Source organism: Amborella trichopoda, chromosome 2 (genome assembly GCF_054954075.1).
Source record: "Amborella trichopoda isolate Santa Cruz 75 chromosome 2, AtrichopodaSantaCruz75HAP2 v2.0, whole genome shotgun sequence".
NCBI lineage: Eukaryota > Viridiplantae > Streptophyta > Magnoliopsida > Amborellales > Amborellaceae > Amborella > Amborella trichopoda.
Window position 1 is genome coordinate 49,990,510 of NC_142337.1, and position 17,679 is coordinate 50,008,188.

A 17,679-nucleotide genomic window follows, 5' to 3' on the forward strand; every position below is an offset into this window, starting at 1 on the left:
CTAAAACTTTGGACCTTCATGTACAAAACGTAGAAGAAAAAGTTTATATAAAGCCGAGGCTCTAAACAATTAAATTAAAACTTACCTAAAAAATTTCATTAGAAGAGAGCTTATTATGACACCTATATATCCTCAAATTAATCATCTCGACATCAAGATGAATGAACATGAAAACAAAATGAATTTCAAGTTTTGAAAATGGAATATCTTGCAATACATTTTTTGGACCGTTAGTTTTCAAGATTTTTAAATTTTTATAGATCTGCTTGATCTACATTATTTTTGAAGATTTCAATTTTATAATTAAAGATAAAAATTTATTTTAAGGCCATGACATAAATTTTCAATATTGAAAACACATATCTCGACAGTCGACACTATTTGAAGGTGTGCTTACTTCGATTGTTTAGAACCTTGGTTATATACAAACTGCACCCAAACATAAATCGTCGCAATCCGTATATTTAGGGATTCCTATATCAAATTTTGCGTATATAGTTCCGACTGCTGGTGCTGGGGCTTTCTACCGTCAACAATGTTGGAAGACGAAAACATAGAACCGACCACCATTCAAAGTGCTTCTAAAGAGGGGGAATATGCTGCTCTGTTTTGGCCTGCATTGAGATTTGATGAGCCTCCTCAGAGATTATACCATTTCCATCACCAGTTCAAACGTGCTTCTCATTCTAACAGTTTTCTGAAAGGGGTCAAATGGTGACTACATTTTATGACTAGTCATTTTTTGTGTTATTTTTATTGCATTTGTTTCTTAGTTTTTGGAACTCATAAGCGTGTAAAGTTTGAAACTGGAAATTGCTTTCCCATTGTTGGTCCAGGTCTCCAGATGGGTCGTTTTTCCTTACAAATTCGGACGATAATAAGCTTCGCTTGTTCGATTTGTAAGTATGGTTGCATCCATAATCTACCAGCATTTGTCTACCAGCATTTTTCATCCTTTCTATAATACCAATACATCATATACTGTGAAAGATAAATATGAGGACAATTATTTCGATGAATAATAGATATGAGGACAATCAAATGAGAACTGATGCATCAGCAAATAGAGTGATGTAGAAATTTTAGGTAATGAATGGTATCCTGCTCTGTTTGAATAGAACTAGTGATGTCGTAGATTATATCCTGAACTTGGCAAGATTTCTCCCGTTGAAGCCTTGGCTTATATTCATTGTGGTAATGGCAATAGATTTTTTCATCATTTGTCGTTATTTAATGTATCATTAATGGAAATGATTGTACTTTCAATTTTGATAACTATAATAATCTGATGATAAATATATACTTGAAATTCCTGATCAATGAAACGAACGATCCGAATAAAATGACTTTCTGGTTTATAAAGTATTCATTTGGTTGAGTTCTATTTCCAGTTCATAAAGCTTTATCCACCATTAAGAAGAAAAAAACTTATTTCGTGAGAGTTTAGAAATGCTTACTGCAGTGGATGAATCAACATCTGATGTTTTGATCAGGCCAACTAATCCTGATGGCAGTATTTCTGATCAATACAATACAACTGGCAGCACTTTGGTCTCTGCACCTTCTGATTCATATGATGCAAAAGTCATAGTGCATGAGGGAGAATCGGTGTATGACTATTGTTGGTACCCCTACATGAGTTCTTCAGGTAATTGCTAACTTGTTGCAACTAGCTGAGCCTACTAGTGACTCCAACCTCCAAAGTTAAATTTTTTTAATGTGATAGTTGGTAATTTGTCTCAACTGGGTTCAACCCTTTTTCCCTTGTTTGATCAGGAATTGTTACATTTTGAACTATCCATTCTGATTCATTGGTCCTCTGGATATTAACTTGTTGCAATTTTCAGACCCAACAACTTGTGTTTTTGCAACTACCACAAGAGACCATCCAATTCATCTCTGGGATGCCGTTTCTGGTCAGGTACTAAATATCAGATATTGATGAAAGTTTGTTGAATTTTAGCTACTGATAAATTCTTTTTGGATTTTTGTGCAAGTTATGGTCTGTTTTGGTTGTGATTTTGAATATTTTCAATAGAAATCCATTTTTTTCTGAACTTTTGTGATTTTTGATCGACAGCTTCGATGCACGTACAGGGCCTATGACTCTATGGACGAAATTGCGGCAGCTTTTGCAATTGCCTTTAATCCAGCAGGAACAAAGTATTTAGCATTACTTGTGTAGAAGCCCTTCTCCATTGCCTATGGTTCTCTGCTGTTTAAAGCCATGCACTGACATCTATAGTTTGAAACAGATCCTTAAGATTTTTATTGAGGAAAGAGAATTAGTTAGCATTGATGAAATTTAGTGACAAGCATATATGGACATTGATTTTTATATCTTTTCCTCGAAATATGTTGCTCAATAAGCCTTGCTATTGCCTTAATTGATAACCAACTTAGCGACGCATATTTATTTTCGTTTTAGTTATTAACCTTTTGGGGCAGGATGGTACTTCCCCCAGTTATTGTTCTACTATTTTTCAATCAGGTTATGGGTCAACCAATCCAGAAAAAAAAAAAAAGGAAGAAGAAGAAGAAAAACATTGAAGGAAAAAAAAACCGTCCTTGCAGAGTCAACACTATAGCTATTGAGTTAATGGAGATAATTGGCTGAAGGAAGTGCACACCTAGTTACACATAGAAATTCCAATATCAGGTTTTTTTCACTTAGTTACATGAACCTCATACTTGGGGTTGGTTCTTTGACAGCTTCCACTCTGTCTTTTTTTTTAGCATCCCACATGTAGGGCCTTAAAACACAATGGTTTACTTGTTTAAATCAGAACTACTTATTAGAAAATGTTCTTGAACTACTTGTTTCGGAAATAGTCCTAGTTGTTATCATGCTAGGCTGAAAGCTTAACTTAGAAATGAAGTAAGCTTTTCATGTTGCATTGGGCACAATCTTCACTATCCTAACCCATGAAATTGATATTGGGTGGTAATACCAGTTCTTGGACTTCAATTCACAACTGGGACAAATAACAAAAAAATCTTATCTATTAGTCCACGACTACTGCTGATCATCATCATCGTCATTAGAGCCTTATCCCCACTATTGCGGGTTGGCTACACGAATCTTGTTTTGCCATTTTGCTTTATCAAGGGCCATACCCTAGCAAGATCATAAGTCCCCATATCTTTTCTTGTTACTTCCATTCATGTCCTTTTGGGCCTTCACCTTGCCCTTTTAGAGCCTTCCACTTGAACCAAATCATACTTCTATTGATAATTTTCCATTTCTTTTCTCACTATGACTGATGGTTTTGCGTAATTTCAAGTTATTCATTATTTTGTTCATTCCAGTAAATGTACAGTTCTCCAATCTTTTTAATCCCTTCTAATAATATCAGTTAATCACCTCAACCAGAGCATGAGTACTATTCTATTTGGCTTTTCAATTGATTGAGTTGTTGCATGTGCTTTTACAATCCTAATAAATTGGTCTTTATTATTTGCATGGATGATTTGGCATTATAATAACCTGTCTGAACATTTTCATATTCTTGTAATATAACAATTTACATTGCAGGATTTTTGCAGGTTACAACAAGGCTCTAAGAGTGTTTGACGTACATCGGCCTGGCCGAGATTTTGAGCACTATTCAACTTTCACGAGCAATAAAGATGGACAGACAGGTACCTATCTGTCACTAGTTACACTTCAATTAAGTCCATCTTCAATAACACATTCATTGGTTTAGTTTTTTTTTTTTTTGGGTAATTCATTAGGGAAGATGGGCCCCTACCTGTTTTTTCAATAGATTGGGGAGTTACATTTTGAAGGTGTTAATTGGGGGTGTCAGCAGTAGGAATGGATACCATGATGTGGTTACTGGGTGTGGGGATGCTATTGGTTATGTTGCAGTTACTATTTAATAAACTAGCCAATATTTCCTGGAATACTTGCTTGGGCCCTCTGCTGATTTTTCTCTGCTACTATTGTCTTGAACTTGTACTGGTTTGGCTGGACTGAAAGGATCCTAGTACTGTCTTCTCCCCAGGCTGTTGATAGGAAGGAATTTACATTACTTTGGTTATGCATATTTTAGCAGTTGATATATACTATTGTCTTTTTGGAGGATTTTCACATCTTCAGAATCTAGGGCCATTCTATGATCTTTTTTAGTGCCAAGTTGCTGAAAAAATTGAGTAAAATTTTTTTTAGAAGAAATTATTGAGCAAAAGTTTCTGAAACCGGAATAATAAATACCTACAAAAAAATTTGAGTAATAAATAATAAATCCTTATTATAGTGGTCAGGCTTTTGAAACCTTTGACTGTAATGTTGCAGTCCATATCGCTTAACTACCAGCCAAGAAGCGGCACCCTAGATACTAATATACTCTATAAAAAGTTATACTTAATGATGACCATTGTTGTAATAAATAGCAGAATTCATTCATGAAAATAAGAATACATGTCAAAGACGAGTAGAAGTTGAGGAGCTGTCAAGGTGACATCTAAATTACCTTGATTCCTTTTTATACACAATGAATAATAATTTTGACATGCGAGAAAGTTTAGGTGTGGCACCAATAGTCGTTAAGATGAGAGAGAGCCACCTTAGGTGGGCTGGCCATGTGTGGCGCAGATCCAGTACAACACCTGTCAGGAGGTGTGAGTTGGTTCAAGTAGAAAGCTCAAAAAGGGACAAGGGGTAGGTCCTAAAGGACATGGTTGGAAGTCGTGAGAAAAGATATGGGGACTTATGGCTTCACTGAGGGCATGATCCTTAATATAGCAGAATGGCGGATTATGCTTCATGTAGCCAACCCCAATAAGTTGGAAAAAGGATTTGACGATGATGACATATGTAGTTTTCCTTTCTATAACTAATGAATATGTATTATGAGTTTCTTTTGGTAGAACTATTCCATAAGTTCTTGGAACACCTTTGCATAGATGTCCTTGCCTTCTTCTCGGAGTTTTATCATAGAGGGATAATTCATTGGGGGGTGAATTCACATTCATTGCCCTAGTACCTAAGGTAGGGGGAGAAAAAGAACTGAAAGATTTAAGACAAATAAACCTTCTCAATAGTTCTTGACTTCTTATCATATCCTATCTAGTGCTGGCTTCCCACCTACTGCAGGTGCTAAACCACGTCATCTCCCCCACCTAAGTTGCCTTTGTATAGGATCGACAAATTGCGCATGAATGCAATAATGCATTCATACCTGATCATAGGCACCGGAATTTTATGGCACTCGTTCCCGTCAAGTTAGATTCCAGACTCCATAGCATCAAATGTCGCGTTCATTTGTGCACAAAACCATGATTCCATTAATATGGAATCTCGCTTCCACCTTTGTAGAGTCTCCGATTTTTTTTGTAATCATGTACAAAGTAGACATCATGTCGGTATATATTTTTTTGAATCTGTTAACCATGTTGTAAAATAAATTGAGGGATTCTTACGCAATTTTCTTTTCTACTAGTAAAGAACTCACCGACTCTTTTTAAAGATAATTGAGAAAGAGTATTGGGTTTGATTCGATTCGCATGGATTACAACATAAAGCATCACAAAGACACAAAGTTTCATTTTCCAGTATATATATCTAAAAACAGAATCTCATTTTCAAGTATAAAGAAGATAATATTTCTATGGTTTGTAAATACAAACATGACTTCCCTAGTGGACTAGTGAAACATTCTGCTATTTCAAATTTATTATTACTTAATATATGATCATTGTTTAGGAACTCTAGGGGTGTCTGCAAACTGTGCTTAACATCATTCCCAAATTATGAGAGTCCAAAACAAATAACTTGTTTTTTAAAAATTACATTATTAACAAATAAAGTATTTTATGTTCTTTATTTAATCTAAAACCTCATTGAGGCCATTTAATATGTCAATTTCAATACCATGAGTTCAATACCATGAGACAATTGTTCTGGTCGTTAGGACCGTTGAGAACTTGATTCCAATACTAGGGGAGACCTGGCTAAATATCTAGAACCTCAAACCTTTTGCCTTATGAAACTTGTTTTGCTGCTCCAAGTGGTTGGGTGTGTGATTCCATAAAGGTAGGAACCTCAATTCCAACTTTGAACCTCGATTCCAAAACTTATGAATCTCGATTCCGTTTGGATTGTTTGTGGTTCCAAAAGGTAGGGATCTCTATTCAATTTGGGTTGGAGCGCGATTCCCAGAAAGTAGTCATTTCGATTCTCGCAATAGGCATTGTGCGGACAACGATTCCTACAATAGGAATTTTCTAGTCACCCGCACTTCCGATTCCTAAATCAATTCAGATTTTCAGCCGTTTCTAACAACTATGTGCCTGATGCCAGTAAAGAATCCCTGGTTGGTCCTTATGCTCAATTGGAAAAGGCGTATATCATGTTGAGTGGGCCATTCACGATCAAGTGTTAGACTTATTGGAGTTTGGAAGTAGATGGAGTTCTTGGATCAGGGGTTGCACACCCTCCCTAATGCTTTCCTTCTCTGGTGTCCCAATGTTATTTTCCTCCTCGCCTTGTCTCCTTTTTTGTTTTCGATCATTTTAGTGGGTTTTGGCAAATCTCTTTCAAACCTGCTTGGTCACAGTCTGCTCCAAGGATTCAAATCCTCTGCGTGGGGGCCATCTATCTTCTCCAACAACTTATGGCTGTTCCTTATTTGCTCCGAAGTATCTAGGGTCTGAAGATAAATCTGGCAAACTCATAGGGATTTGTTTAAGTTGTGAATTGGAGGTGGACAATAGGTTGGATTGTGTTACCGACTCTTTACCTAACAAGTACCTGGGCATCCCTCTTTGCATGGGAAAGCCACATAAGGTGGAATATGATGGTAGAGGATTCAAATGTAGACTAGTGGCATGGAAATGTATATCATCATCACTTGGCGGTATCACTCTATTAAAAGCAACTCTATCCAGTATTGCAGTGTTTCAGATGTTGTTTTACAAGATTTCCATTGTCAATCGACTAGAGCAAGAGATTTCTTGTGCTCTGGTGCTGGAGGTGGCGGTGAGTTCTACTTGGTAAATTGGGATGTTTTATGTATACTGAAAAGGTCTGGGGTCCTATGCATTAGGAACCTCAGATAATGTAACACAACACTACTTGGTGAGCAATGTTGGTGCTTTGTGAATCAAGAAGGCCATCCGTGGCAGCAATTAGTCGAGCATATGTAGGTTATTGGCAACTCCAGTTGGCTACCAAAGGGATCAGCCAATGCTCGTGCCTCTAGAGCATGGACGGGATGGTTTCATCTTACTCTATTTTTGCTAGTAAGATTCATTTCAAGGCTAAAACTGGGGAGCAGTTCAGTCTGTGTAAGTATCTTTAGGTGAGGGAGTTTACTTTGGAATTGCTCTTCCACGCTTAAACTCTATTGTCATGGACCAAGATGTCACTATGGCTCAATCTTGTAAAGTTACAGGAGGTCAGATGGTCTGGTCCCCTAGGTTTGGGATGAATATTTCAACCCTGAAATACCAGAACTGTGGCTCTGTGGACCTTATAAAAACGCAATGTATCCCTCAAATTGGTAGCAGTAAGTGCTGCTGGCCCCTGCCTCCTCTTGCTGTTTTTCAGCCTGCTCTCTTTTCCTTGCCCTTAAACCAATCAACAAGACCCTGTTGTAGCCAATAAGGACTAGTTCGTAGAAGCCCCTCCTAAGATCCAAGTTTTCAGTTGGTTAGTCCTATCCAAGAAAGCACTCATGGTCGATCATACCTAGAGGAGAGGAGTTCATCTACCCAATCATCACATCATGTGTTAAGAGTACAAAGAAATTATTGATCATATTTTTATCCACGGTTAGATGGTGAGCCATATATGTCCTCCCTTTGCCACGTTTTTGGTTGGGTGTAGATTATACCCCAAAAGGTTCAACAGTTTTCCGCAGTGTACTTTACCTCCCCCCCCCCCCCGTATCAGTCCTCATGGCCTTTACTTTGGTGGGCCTCCATCCTATCTATGATTTGGGCCATGTAATCGGAGTGCAATAGACGGATATTCGAGAGCCGAGTATCTTAAATTGATGGGGTCAAGGGATCGAATACCAACTGTGATCTTTTGCCCCCAGAATGGAAAAGAGTTTAGAGCCTTTCTAGCAGTGGGTTTCGTGCAAAATTGGAAATTGGATAGTTATTCTAGACTCCAGACCGTTGATTCTTCCAAGATCAAACTACTAATTACCACTTGAGCCCGTTGTTATCAAGATTAATTTTGATGGCTGTTTACTCAGAAATCCAGGACCAATGGGTGGGGGCTTATTTAGAAATAGCTCGGGTCCTCTTTTCTGCATATTCACGTCATATTGCTACAACTAACTCCACTTTGGTTGAGGCACAGCCTTATTGGTAGGGCCTAAAACTATTAAATACCAGTTGGGCCATCTTCTTCTCGTCAACTCCAAGAATGTTATTACTTTGGCATAAAGAGCATGCCTATGCCCCTGGAGATTGGAACCTATATTTGACCAAATATTCTTGTTTTGCAATGCTTTGCAACAATCTTTCAAGCTCTCTTGGCGAGGCTAATGCAGCGTTAGATACCCTTTCAAAGGAGGGCACAGTGGGCAAATATTTTTGATAAACATGCCCATCCATGACTAGGAAGTTTTGTGTCTTTTTGTATAAACGGCCTTTTAGTGTCTCATTTTTGGATCATATACAACTACATCTAATCTTTACTTCCTTATTGGAATTCATAAAAGCAAAATATATAATATATTGATGAAATTTAATGTCTATGTTTTGGGAATATATCGTAGTAGTTGGAGGCAGGAGTCGGGTTAGGAGCGAGCAATTGTTGCATGGTAGGAGTTCCCTAGTTTGGGAAGACCATGGTGGTGCCCATAAGATAAATATATAATAACTAGATAAGTTTTAAAAAATAAAGCTTAATGGCAGGCTTTTTGAAAATATTTATATGTAAAATTGACATAATAGAAATATATTTATTTGTGCTTATAATAAATTCACTCAAATAAAATTTAGAGTAATAACTCATCTATTTACTTGTCTTTTCATATCAAAGTCATTCACATATACCAAAGATATTTATTTGATCATAAATTGTAAATTATAATTGAAGGGTATTATTTTGGTCAAATCATATAAAGTTTTGTCGATTTTCCACCTATCCCATTACATATCAGTTTAAAAAAAAGGAAAAACAAAAGCATGAGATTGATCTAGCAAATAAATATAGAAATATAGAAAGAGATAGAAAGAGACTGGAGTGGACATGGGATATTAACCTTTTTCTCTTTCCCAACAACTATTTTTTCTTTCTTGTAGATAATAGTTACAATCTCCCTTTCTTTCTCTCAAAACCTAAGAAACTGGTAGAGGTCCAGCCTAAGACAAGGAAAAAGGCAAGGTAAGCAGGTTAAGTGAACAGAGTGGTGTTCCTGGTGAGATTTCTCCTTTAGTTTTTATGCATTAAGCATTATGATTTCACCCAATATACTTTTAAAGCATATACTTTCTCATATGTCGCATAACACTTGCTAGCAACTAACAATACCTATGTAATATTGAGATTTAGGGCTGCTCATGTGAGTGCGCAGGTTCCATATACTGTTACTGGTTTGACCTTGAACTCATTTAATGTACCAAGCATGTGCTAGAAATGCCTGTGGTTCCTAGTGTTACTCGGGAAAATTATTTTCTTTCTGTTGCATCCAAGTGTTTAACCCATTGTTTTTTTAAAACATAGTGTTTAACCATTTGTTTTGCTACTGCAAAACAAATGGTGAATAGGATTGAACTGGTACTGTGAATCGCAATTCCTGCTTTTGTACATTATTGTAGTATTGTTCTGTCGATTTGTGGTGTGGAGTGGTATGCGGAACTTGACAAGTTTGTGGTTTTACCGTATTAAAGAAATGTGTTAGTGGATGGTTTCATTACATAAATCTGATTGACATATTATATCTCATAGCTTCAAGCTTAAGATATGCACCTTGTTTGTAGAAATGTTATGTCATTAGGATGTCTTATATTTCCCTTTGTCAATCTATTTGAGGTTTATATATTAACCATTTGCGTTCTTTTTATTGCTTTCAGGCATTGTCTCCAGTATTGCCTTCAGTCCTGCATATAATGGGATGCTTGCAGCAGGATCCTACAGTCAAACTACTGCGATCTATGTGGAAGATAATATGGAGCTTCTATACCTTTTACATGGCCAAGTAGGTGGAGTCACACAGGTATTGGGACTATTTGGTGCCATTCTGTGCTGTCAAGCTTTATGATGATGCTTAATCTATTAGTTGATGACTTGATGCATTTGAAGAATGACCATGGGTATTACTTTTACAGGTCCAGTTTTCAAAGGATGGGAATTATCTATACACTGGTGGACGAAAGGTAAATTGGACCTGATGGTTGATTCAAGTTGCATCCTAATGGTTTCATTGATAAATCTTGAATGCATACATTCATTCATACATATTATTTTTTTGAGAAAAAAAAATTCTCACATTATATTACAAGCAACTAGTTAAAATATTAAGGCATAACAGGCTGAGATATAATATAACTAAGTACATGTTTAATATAACTAAGAATTTACCAAATTGTTGCCTATCGATAGCAGAAAATCCATTTTATCATTGTTTGTTTCAAAGATAATGAAGCAATCATTTAAACAGGGCATGAGTTCTTAGTTAGGATATGAAGGGTCCAGCACGAAGTTTAAGCCAACCTAACTATTAAAGGAGTACAAATGGATGAGTTAAGCTGATAGCACTGTTGAACTTTGGCTACAGAATGCCTATATACCATGAGTCCATGACAGATATTTTATGGTGTCTAGGTACTAACTTAAATAATTTTAGCTTGATGTTATTTTACCTTAACATATTGTCATGAAAGTATATCATTTTGCCATTTTGTCGCAGACTCCAGTTTTTGTGTCTTGATTGTTTAGCATTTATCAGCATTACTGTGTATCTGTCTAGATAATCTCATCTTTCATCTAAATTCTTTTTACCTGTTAAAGTCCTTAATCTAAATTCTCATCCTTAGCTGTTTGACTTCATGGCCCAAGTATTATAGAGAGGGTAGCATATGACCTTTCTTACTTCAATTTAATCTTTTTAATTGTACTATTAAATTACATTTTGTATCTTAAACTTTGTTGCATCTTAGATATGATGTTCGCATGTCTTTGTTGGTTGTCCATTGGCAAATCTTTTATATGTGTTATACCAGTTCCTTTTTGTGGTAAGCATTTTGAATATGTGCCCATGAAAATGTATAATTGGAGGATATGCTCATGCATGGATTCCACATAGATTTTAGGAGGTGGAGAAATGACCTCGAAATATGTGACCTATACTTTCTTTGGAACTTCTTTTTTTGTGCAATGGTGTATTCCCAACTGGAGGCTTATCTTCACAGCCAAAAAAATAACACAAAACAAAATGGTGTGTTCCTAAGTGGAGCCTTATCTTAACAGCCAAAGAAGAAAAAAAGAACCAGAGCCTTATCTTCTTATGTGCAAGATGTTTCGAATCAGTGTATTCATCCATAAACTAGAAGTACCCCTGAGCAAGACATCTTGCCTTTACTTTTTTGGCTGGACATCATGGTGTACCCCTAACTGAGCCTTATTCTCTTACTTGAGAGGTTTCCACTTTCCAAATAGCAAATGCATCCATAAATTAGAAGTATCACCCTGGCAGGATGTCTTGCTTTCCTTTTTGGTTTGTCCTCTAAATCATGCTTAAGGGGCATTATATAAATCTTTCTTCAAGACATTACTCAAATATCAGTTGGCTAAACTTCATACAAGTATCAACTGATATTCTATGAGAAGTTAATGCTTCAGTGGATCAGTCGAATGACTATGACAAAATATAAATAAAATCCAACTGAAATGTACATCAATCATTCGCATACTTAGCAATTACTTTCTGTGCTTGGGAATATGTTCCTTGCAAACTGTATTATATGTAGATGGCTATCTTCTTTCCAATTTTTATATTGCAAACTATATCATTTTAAGGTTGCCATGTTTTTTGCCAACATCATGTTGCTGTACCTTGTATGTCTTTTGCGGTTTCCTTTGAGATATTTAGTTTTGCTCAACTTGAGACTTTGTTTGTATTTTTGTTTTTTGGGTAGTTCAGCAGTAGGAATCGACTTGAGATGCAGCACCATTATTTCAAAAAGCGGACCGCCCAGCGTCTGGGCAGCCGCCCAGCGTCTGGGCAGCCGCCCAGGGCTTGTGCCCCACCCAGGGGCGGAACTGTGGCTCCTTGAGGGTATTTTTGGGTCTTTTTTTAATACTAAAGAGGCAAAATTGTGGGTTTTAGGTTCATTTGAAACCTAAAACCCATTAGAAGCTATTTTAGAGAGAGAAAACTCAAAAGAAAAATATTTTTATTGGGCCCCCAGGTTCTGGGCCCCCGCCTAGGCGCTGGGCGGCCTGGACCCCCCTGACCACCTAGGAGCCGCCTAGCGAGTTTTTAAACATTGTGCAGCACTGCTAAACATCAGCTGCCAACCACTCAAGCCCAAACCCGATTCCTACTCTCTGTTTGTATTTTGTAATTCAAATAATATGGTATCTCTCATACATTTCTGTTTATGACATGACTAGTTATGCAAATTCTTTGAAGGATCCCTATATATTATGCTGGGACGTTCGCAATACAGTTGACATTTTATACAAGTAAGTGGGCTCTTTATAGTCTTTTTTTTTTTACAGATCAAATCTTTTGGTCATTGTTGTTTTTCTTGCACAAGAACCTTATTCTCATAGTTGTTGGAAATGCCTGAGATTCTGAGTCATTTTAGGAATTGGAATTGCAAAATTGCGGTTGTCGGGAAGATTCCTGTTTTGGGAATCAACAACCATACAAAGGGAATTGCGCAAAACAAGATTCCAACTTTATAGGTACCGAGATTCGACCCAAATGGAATCGAGATCCCTACATGTATGGAATCGAGATTCCATCCTCTGTGGAATTGAGTTTCTAACCTGTTTGGAATCGACCCATATGGAATCAGGATTCCTTTGTATATGGAATCAAGATTCCGATATCTTTATAATCAAATTTCTGATTAGATGCTTCTCATAGGTTCTAAATTGTTTATTTTGTAGTTCATGGCCCTATATTTGTGTTTCTAATTTGATGGAGAGAGTATCATTATATGTGGAATCCAAATTCAACAAATGTAGAATTGAGATTCAACTATTGCAGAATCGAGAATCAATAAATATTAGAAACAATATTCTATAAGTGTTGGAATTAAGAATCCTAAAAATAAGGAATTGAGATTCTTTACTTCATGGAAATGGTTTCCATGAAGATTCCTTGTCGGAATCTCGTAATTGGGATTCCAAATCTGAATTGTGACCTTGGGTGAGAGATATAGTAACTATGCTTATTCTGCTTCAATCTTAGGTGAGAGATTATGGTAACTATGCTTATTGTACTTCAGATTTGCTTCATTGATTGGTTGCATTTGATAATTTGTACTTACAATGCATGTGTAATGATCGGTTAAGATAAGAATGTCGTTGCTTGGAGCCATAGAGGAGGTGGAGTGGGAGTGATGGATCAACATGCAGGAAGCTTCCTAGGTCGGCAGTGCATTCTGTAATATTTTTAATTAATAAGCAAAAAATGAAAATATAAGTTTCATTAAACAATTATGAAATCCAATAATCCCATAAAACACAATACAAAATGGGCAAACAAAAGAAAGGGCAAAAAAAGTAAATGATTTATTAACTAAACTTTGTTTAATTAATAAATGTATTTTTATATTCTTCTAAGGAAAAAATTATATAAGGTTGCAACCTTAAAATGTAGAATTAAGGTGCACCTCAAAAATCCATTATAAAAAGTTGTTTTGATGTTGGAAAACCGTCTAATTGATCATCTTGACATCAAGATGAATGAATATGAAAAGAATAAAGTATTTTAAGTCCTAAAAATAGTCTCTTGCAACATATTATTTGGATTGTTCATGTTCAAGATTTTCAAGTGTTTATAGACCTACTTGATTTGAACTATTTTTGGAGTTTAAGATTTTATAATTAGAGATGAAAATAAATTCTGAAGCCATACTAAAACGTTTTACACCAAAATTATATTTTATGATAAAATTTGTGGATGCGCCTTGATTTAATTGTTTAAGGTTGCAACTTTATACAAACCATACCTTTTTTTGAATGTGTAGGTTATATTAAGCAATAATCCTACAAATGCAATAAAGTAAATATTATGATGAGGCACATCGGGAGAACCGACAACAATACAAAGGAAGTTGATATTTATTGATAAAAATCCGCTTTGTTTACAATTTCACACTTTGATTTAAAAGCATAATAAACTACTTTATTTGCAATTTTACACTTTGCAACATCCAAAAGCATTAGAGAGAGAAAGTATGATAGCAGCTAAGATCCAAGTGAATCATCTTCTTGGTCTCTTGTCACCCGTTCGAGTGGCTAGGAGCGATTTCCAAAAGATAGGGATTGTGATCCCATGGAAATCATAGTCGGGAGTACTGGAGCGATCTTGGAGCGAGCATGACACCCAGGTTGGGTGATCCCAGTAACTATGGATGAGAATGCAAATATGTAGTCACAAAGTGGAATTTGCATTTGATAAGCCTTCATATGAAATACCAAATTGCTATAGATGATAAAGAATTGAATTTATAGATTTTGTGAAAACATGAAGAAGCGTAGTTAGGACGATGGTAGATATACTAATGAAATGTGCAGATGTCATCAAAGGTGAGTTTATTGATTTTGGCAAAACATGAGAACCTCAAGAGATTTAGATGATTTAACTATGAGATGGAGTTCGGCGGAGGAAGTATGGAGAAGTGTAGTGGGAAAAGATTGTACTTATGGAAACAGAAAATAAGGACTCAACCTCCTCTCAAAACAGATTGGGTGGAAAGACCACTAACAATTTCTTGGGTTTGACTTGAAACTTTTACCTAAATGGAAAGGAAAAATAGAAGAGAGTTCAAAAAATTTGCTTACTCTTATTGCATTGGAGAAATTTGATGAAAGAAGCTTGAGATATCAGGGAATGTTGAAACTGTTTGTAAGGTAGGTATTCCCAATGCTTATGTGCAGTTGTGCCCAGGGACGTCCGGGACTGCCTTAATTTTGTCAAAGCTTCCTTGATTGGCTGCTATATAGAATTGGTTTGACAGTCGATGCTGGAGTTGCATGATGGTATCAGTTTGGCTTCATTTTCCATAACCACAAAAATAATCTCAGAAAGCATTTTTTGGGTTAGTTGGAGAGGACTTTGACAAGTTGATCACTTTTCCACTGTTCTGTAGCTTTTAGCTGGTTCATTGTCAGTGCAGTTAGTGTTGGATGAATTGAAGGATTTAATGCGAACCTTCATGTAGAGGTGGCTTTTATCTACCCACCTCTGTCTCCTATTCTGTATCTTTCTTTGGGCAGATTAAGCAGAAGAGGAAAATAAGTTCCAATCAGCTGCAGTGCTTAAAATCATGTTGCAGCTGGAAGTCTTGTGACAGAGATCACGTAAAAATATGTATAGGACATCACATTGTGTGCATCCATATTTGAACTTTTGTAGAAAACTATTTTACATGGTAAAGTTATCCAAATGGTGAAATGAGAAAAATAAGTATTTAATAGGTTAAATAGTAGTGGTTAAAAGAGATCACTTCTTATGAATATCCTACCATGCAACTGGCCATGCATGATATGCTAGTTCCCACCTTACATTGCAAATTGTCTATTATTGTAGATCTCTAATGCAATTAGTTTCCCATTAGGAGAAAGGGCTAGTCGTTCATCATCTCAAATTTTTATCTGACGATGGTCTTTTTCTTTGATAGTAAAAATGTTTTTTTTTATAGTGATAATGAATGAAATGAAGTTCCAAATATCCTGGTATGAGCCTGTCTTACGTGGACCCATAGAAACATGCCCAGAATTCCAGTGGGAACTGCAGACCCGTATCCAAGATAAACAGAAGAAAAACTCAAAAAATGCAGAAACTGCAGTCATTTCTCAGTTTGACACATGCTATTTATGGAAGTGCTGCACCCATCTTTACCAATGATTTCTGTTTTCCTTTTTGTCAATTGTTGTCTATAGTTAACGAACAAGGGGAAATACAGAAAAAATATCTTTAGGAGCTTGACTTTTGAAATATGTTTGCTCTGTTTGGCAAAATACTCTCCCTCCATACTTCCAGCTTCTGCTTTTAATACTTTATATTGCAGTTTTTAGTTTGTGAATAATGAGAATTTCAAAGAAAATGCTCTTTCAGGAGCAACATATTGAGGTATGCTAAATATTTCGAGGATTTTGTAGGTTATACAGGTCATCAGAAAATACAAATCAGCGAATATCTTTTGACATTGAGCCTGGTGGGAGGCATCTTGGCACTGGTGGCCAGGTCGGTTACTTTCTAGGTTTGGTATCGTAGACTTTTATCATGCGTCAATGAGACTAAGTGACATTCTTTGTCATATTTCCTTTCAGGATGGACAAGTACACATATATGACCTTCAAACAGGAAACTGGACTGCAAGCTTTCAAGCTGCATCTGGTACATTCTTTCTCTTTGCTATTTGTAGTGGCAAAGCTATTGATGAGCTTATTGTATATGCAATACATAGCTTACCAAGTCATTTTTCTCTTAAATTCTTTAAGTTTATTTCATTGGTCTCTTTGGGCTTCTTTCAGATACTCTAAATGGGTTCTGTTTTCATCCATATTATCCAATGGCGGCTTCTTCATCGGGGCATAGGAGATTTGGGGTGCCAGACAGTGAAGAGGATCTATGTTTGAGTGGTAACGTGATGCCTTCTTATTTTATTTGAAAATATGCTTACCAATGCATGTGCATAGATACTATTAAGCATTCATAGGATATGAGCATTTATTTCTTGGAAATCTGTGCATGTGATCGCAGTACCATGGGCCAATAATCTTGGATGATTTTATTCTATAAATGTAACACTCGGCTTTTTAGTACAAATGGGATGATGTCCTTTGTTGCTTCATCTAATCCATAGTGAGGGCTAAAGTTCATTTTTCTTTTTTAGTTGGGTATTTGTAAAATTGATTTATTCCCATAATTCCATCTTTTATAATTAATCTCTTTTATTTTCTTTTTTGAACAGTTGAGGAAAATTGTGTGTCTGTGTGGAATTTCTCTTGCACATGGATTACAAACAATTCTGCATACAAAGACGATGAAGAAAATGGCATTCCAGTTGAACACGAGGACTTGGATTCCATCGATCAGAACCCTGATGTTTTGGAAGCCCATTGATGCAATGGTTCCATTTATACTGTCCTTATCAAGTGGCAAGGATTATTCAATTTTGTAATGTCATTTTCTCTTAATTTATTTGATGTGTGCTAATTCCCAATACCTGTGTACGGCGCCCAAGTTTTCACATATGATAATTAGGCAATAATTAAGCTTCTGGACTTAAGATCTCGTGGCCAACTTTCTTTGAAGTGGTTAATAAAATGCTCAAGAAATTGTGGATTCCATTTCTGTGCACCACTCGCAGGCTGTGGCTTCCATATCAAAAGATCCATTCAGATTTGAGGTGTTCAGCTTATATTTTGAAATGGATCTATGCATCTTCCCATTTACCTGACCTCAATTACTTTGCTTTGATGAACTTACTGTTCACAATTATTGGGAAATTTACGTACAAACCAGAAAATAT

General features: G+C 36.2%; 1 protein-coding gene across 7 annotated transcripts; it reads left to right on the forward strand.

Annotated features, from left to right (window-relative positions):
• Nucleotides 1-351: 351 nt before the first annotated feature.
• LOC18431621 (Transducin/WD40 repeat-like superfamily protein) lies at nt 352-17,495 on the forward strand. 7 transcript variants are annotated; one of them, XR_016049479.1, is made up of 13 exons: nt 352-714; nt 837-899; nt 1,494-1,648; nt 1,848-1,921; nt 2,081-2,163; nt 3,536-3,642; nt 10,036-10,178; nt 10,291-10,338; nt 12,578-12,649; nt 16,304-16,388; nt 16,475-16,541; nt 16,679-16,786; nt 17,119-17,495. XR_016049479.1 is itself a non-coding variant. In XM_006841741.4 (13 exons), exons 1-13 carry the CDS (start codon nt 536-538, stop codon nt 17,268-17,270), a joined length of 1,317 nt encoding a protein of 438 aa, XP_006841804.1. In that variant the 5' UTR covers nt 352-535; the 3' UTR covers nt 17,271-17,495. The 7 variants fall into 7 exon arrangements, 4 of the variants coding, with proteins under 4 accessions (XP_006841804.1, XP_088714555.1, XP_020521143.1 ...); XM_006841741.4 differs by having other exon boundaries at nt 12,597-12,649; XR_016049481.1 differs by having other exon boundaries at nt 381-714; nt 1,463-1,648.
• The last annotated feature ends 184 nt before the right edge of the window (nt 17,496-17,679 follow it).